This window comes from Bactrocera latifrons, unplaced genomic scaffold (genome assembly GCF_001853355.1).
Source record: "Bactrocera latifrons isolate USDA-ARS-PBARC rearing strain unplaced genomic scaffold, ASM185335v1 scaffold_186, whole genome shotgun sequence".
NCBI classification, from domain to species: domain Eukaryota; kingdom Metazoa; phylum Arthropoda; class Insecta; order Diptera; family Tephritidae; genus Bactrocera; species Bactrocera latifrons.
In genome coordinates, this window is record NW_017535363.1 from 554852 (window position 1) to 560201 (window position 5350).

At 41.1% G+C, this 5350-nt stretch overlaps 1 protein-coding gene across 1 annotated transcript in view; it reads left to right on the top strand.

Annotated features, from left to right (window-relative positions):
- Nucleotides 1-3524: 3524 nt before the first annotated feature.
- Nucleotides 3525-5350, top strand: part of LOC108967391 (CDK5 and ABL1 enzyme substrate 1) — a gene marked incomplete at its 3' end in the record, with an annotated part of 52775 nt that continues 50949 nt past the window's right edge. The window contains 1 exon segment of the mRNA XM_018930768.1: nt 3525-5151. Coding sequence (XP_018786313.1) covers nt 4166-5151 — 986 coding nt within the window.

Genomic DNA, 5350 nt, shown 5'->3' on the forward strand with positions numbered 1-5350 from the left:
TCGACGAAGCAGGATGGAGTCATGGGTAGAAGTTCACGCAAGTGTGGAAAGTTCTCTGATTGCCATTTAATTGGGAGTGCCAGAAACGATTATATTATACACATACATATGCCTCAACCAGCTCACGATTTCCGGTCTTAAACCAAGTATCCTCTGGGTAGGCAAAGAGCATCCGTTCGAAGGTGAAGTGAGAAGGCTTGCCCTCCCTCCCCAGGTTGTGCGTTGGATTTGGGACCCGCCACGTAAAGAAAGTCCCAATAAAAAGAAAAACTCGGCTATAATCGAGCAAGAGGTATCCACGCCAGTAAAGAAGAAGAATCTCGACAAAAGAAAAAACTTTCCWTAATTGATTGGATTTGGACAATTTTTATCCATAAAGTGGCAAACTTTAGAGCCATTATTCGTGTAAAGATGTATCCCTTTATATTAATTGATTCCTTATTTTTGTACTGCTATAAGGGAAGTAGGCGTGGTTATAGTCCGATTTCGCCCATCCTTATCGTTTAAATATAATATGAATGACCCTATATCTACCTCTCTTAATTTTAGGCGAAAAACAAGCGATAGGTGAAAAAATCTATTATGCTTTTTAGCAACATGTTACAAGAGTATAWACAACTTATTGGCAATGAGTAAAATGTAACAAGTCTATTAAAACCCCTTCTGTAACACCTAAAAACCCATTAAATTGTATAAATAAGAGACAATCACGAAGAAGAATGAACTCACATAGGTATATAATTCCAAACCTCAAATACCTAGAATATTGTCCATAAATTGTAATTATAGTGGATTCAAAACTAAATAAATAATGCTGTGATATATTATCAACACCTGTAAGCTAAGCTAATTGAAAGATGCGCCCATATGCCGCACCCACTAGTTTACTAGCACACGCTAGTTCAACATTTCATTATTTGTAGGGCAGCCCAACAACTTCGAACTACGCAGTTASGCTCGACACCTCACAGACAAACCTGTAATTGGCTGACTGGGTGGCGTGTCGGTTTAGTCAACCTTTTATGCCGATTAGTGCCAGTTGTTATTGATATGAATCGGATTGCAGCATAGAAATTATCTCATTCAGTTTTATTGGCGCTCCCGCTCTCACCTTCYCTACTATGAGTATAAAAGTTTGCTCCCATTGTAGTTTTTGTGGACAAACACGCTGACAAACATATGCAATTYGTTTGTCAATTCATTGATTATTACTCATTTTTCCCACATTCGTCATATACTTCGTAACCAATCGTYTGCACATAGTTCGCGTATATTTGTTCGGCCGGTCGGTTGGAATGTCGGTTGCTTCTCAATGATGGCCATGTGAAGCTCATTGCACTTTGTGCAGCAAAAATGCATGCAACTTTTTAGCCGGCCTAGAGTGAGTGAGTGCCCRSTCGCCGACGCTGATGCCGTTGCCAAGAGACCGCAACGACGACGTATTATTCACGAACACGAAATGTTGTCGAACTTGGTCAACGGACATGCGTACAAATATTATAATATATAAGCGTTAACATTCCTATGGATCCACCCAGCYGTCTGGTAGTGCAGTTTGTGGAATATAGGGTGTTTCAAAAGTTATTATAGAGAGTGAAAAGGCTCAATCTTAAAGTTAAGCGAAGAACTCTAATCGATCAAAATGCCATCTGACTATTTAAATTAAGTAAGTTTAGGTTAGGTTAGGTGGTAGGGTTGATCTAAGTSGATCTCACTTGGACACTTAATCGTTCATTGGATTACATATGTATTTATTCTACAAAGTGGACTAACAAATCCTTAAAGATCGACGAAGCTTTTTGAGCTTAACAAAAATATCAWTCCCAGCAATGTTACTAGGTTCGCCAAAGGTATGTATTTCAATTCATATCAATTTCAGCAGTTTTGCTGGGTTCGCCAATGGTGTGCCTATCGAGATATTTGAATCCATCTATGTAACTTTGGCAAAGAGCGTCCGGCAGAAAAAGTAGTTGCATTGTGTATTAACCTATGGGAATGTGTCCGGTCAGAGCACCTGCAATTGCTGCGGGATTGAAAAGCAAAGAGCAAGCTCTTCGGASGACCTCTGGGTCGGAAGAATCTCGCAGTCGTATCAGTTCTGGGTGTTTACCAGCGCTTGCTGAGCTCACAGGAAGTCCGTAGGTCCGACAGGAGTGATAAGAAACTTATAGCTGATTTTTGTTCGGGATCTCTTCTCAGTTACCTACCAATCCCAAARTATCTCTGGTAAGCAAGAGTTTTTCTGCGCTGGATCTTTAGGTYCCGATTTAGACAAAGTCCTAAACTTGTTGAAATTTGTAGAAGCCAACYGTGTGGTATTGTTCAAGAATAACGAGAATACCGAGTTGCCTTTTGGCGAACCCTGTATCGATTTKCATTACTTTTGATCACACTTCATTACATATTAACATGATTCCCTGCTRTTCATTGTCGACACCGTTGCCATCGTCCGCAGTTGTGTGGATGCCACAACCACCAGAACCACCTCGACATAGCTCAATTGTAGTCGCGATATGTATGCACAACGCACGATGCTGTTGCATGGTGCGGCTCATTCATGCCAGCTCTGGCTCTCTCCAAGTAAGCGCGCGCGTGCTCACTCTCAAACGTTTTCTGCAATATCTCTGGCCGCATGCATGCGCTGCCTGGGTCTACTGCAGGCATATTTTCTCTACCAATTGCTGTCTGCACTATCCACATTATTTATACATATGCACGCTTTGTTATTGTARTACTTGTTGTTGTTATTGTCAGTGCTTATAATGCAACTTATATAGTGTTTTCTTRATTTTTAATTCTAGAATTTTTCCGACAACCACCACTCTGAGTTTGCATTCGAAAGCGTACACACGAAGCGCACGACGCAGCGAGCAGCAGCAATACAACCACGGCGAAATCCAAATCAAAGCGCATAATAAATATTGGAAATTTCCWACTAATGAAGCTGAAGCTTGTGACAGCGGCCAGCGACCAGTGAGCAACAAAAATTCGCATTTTATTGCAATTCAACGAAAAATCATAACTGTGCATGTGAGTGTGTGTTAGTGAAAACTTAACTGTATTTGCCAAGAAATATTCACGGTTTTAGAGCAAATAAATATTATTTTCGATAATTTTACGCTTTAAGTTTTGACACTTCAAAAGTTAAAACAGTTAGAAAAATCAGCAACAAAATGTCGCGTTTAAGTAAATCAAATTCGTCTAAAAAAGTGTCGCTTTTAAAGACTAAAAAGTTTATGTGATATTCGTATACGTTCGAAAGTCATATAATAACAACAGCAACAAGCAGCAARATAAGCAATTATTTAGCGAAAAGGTCGTGCAGTCGAAACACTGCGTATATAGCGAGGAATTTGTAGCAAAACGCTAAAGTCGACCCAACACTGGGTGGTAATTTTTATAAAACGACTGGGCGCTTTAAGAAAATGTTGTGAATTTTATAAAAAAAAAAAAAGTTTTGAAAATTCCAAAAATTCTAAAATCAAAGAAAAAACAAACAAGTTTCATTAAAAAAGTGTTGAAAATTCAAAACTTATAAAAACAACACATTTTCATAAAAACATTGAAATTTTAAAAATTTATTTTAAACTAAAAAGTGCGTTTTTCAAGCGAGTCAGCGTRAGTTTCAGAACAAAGTTTACGAAATCAGATCGAAAACAGAAATTTTCAACTAAAAATACTTTGAATTGCTGCGTAGAAGCTCAACTTAAAATAAACAGTTAAAAAGTTTAAAGCTCAACTGAAAAAAGTTTGAAGCTCTGCTRAAAATAAACAGTTACAAATAGCTTGAAATTTTTGGAATAAAAAATTTTATCAAAAAATTCCAAAAAAAAAAAAAGCTTTTTGCAACACTTTCAAACTCGAAAAATTGCAAAGCACTTGAAAGATTGCTTAAAAAATAAGCGAACGCCCTTTCAATTGCACCGTGCCCCCAACGACCTTAGAGTTACAGACCCATATACATTCCATAACAAGTCTAGCGCAGAGTAAATACAAGCGAGACCAGCAAAAGCAGCTGACAGACCGCTATACGTGGGCAGAAGAAGAAGAAGAGACAGCAGCAGTAGCAGCAGCAGAAGCAGCTCAAGTGCAAATATCAAGCGACGCGTTCCATAACCAAATAGACGCCTTAAAGTTGAAAGACACCAATTGCCGTCACTGCCTAATGGCAAGTTCGCTCAATAAAACGAGACACAGGCGCAGATTGACTGCGATCTCGTTTCTATCGAATATTTCATTAGATGGCACACATCGGGATACTAAATTTGGAGCAACAATTGGCATTTGTGGCAACGCGGCTACAACGTACAACGCAACGGCAGCGGGATTACAAAGTGGCGCAACGACTGGCGGCGGTATCGGATACGGCGGCAGCGGCGGCGGCAAACAGCAGCATCAGCACCAACACTTCAACTACAATCGCAATAATCGACATCCACGGCAACAGCAGCATCAACAGCATTACCATCAACATCACTACTATACGCAACATCATACGAATGGCGCAGGTTGTAATGTGGGTAACGGCAACGCCGGCGGCACTGGCATGCCTTCGGCTGCCATGTATCTCGCCAATTGCGATGATACGCACATGGACCTCATGGGCGACGGCGGTGGTAGTTGTTGTGGTGCTGGTGAAGGTGGCGGCGGCACTGGCAGCGATGGCTGTGCCGATAGTACCGGCAGCGCCGATGGTGATGGGCATTTTAGTGAAATTGAAAATATGGGTCAACACTTGATAAATGCACGGCCAGGCAACGCTTACAAGGGCGATGGTGGTAATACTAAAGCAACAACAGCAACTGTCGCAGCCAGATCGACAGTCAAGCATATGGATAAATCCGCTGGTGACTACGACATCATCAGCGGCAGCGATGGCGGCGGCGGCGGCATCAGCGTTGGCGTTGGTGGTGGTGCAAGTGTGACTGAGAAGCGCAATGTTAAGCGACCCACATCGAGTAGTCGGCAACAGTGCAATCATAATTGCAGGCAAACTTCTAAGCATGGCACCATGGGCATTGCCAGCAAGCAACAGTTGGCCGGCGGTAGCGGCGGTTCGGGCGCCGAGAGCGGCAGCGATTCGGATAGCGTCAAAATACCAATGAAAGTTTCCAGTTTGGGTGCTGGCATACTAATGCCATTGCGTGAAAGGTGAGTGCAAATGAAACCGTTATTACTTTACACGAAATATCAAATTGCTCAATGTACATATGTATGCGATGTATTGCAAATGTAATGCTCTCAAGATAGGACGTTGACTTGTCATAAGTCATTGTAAATCTTTCCACTTTGACGCGAAAACTGCGTTGAGAAACATCGAACCAAGTCAAATTTAAATTAAAATTAAAAA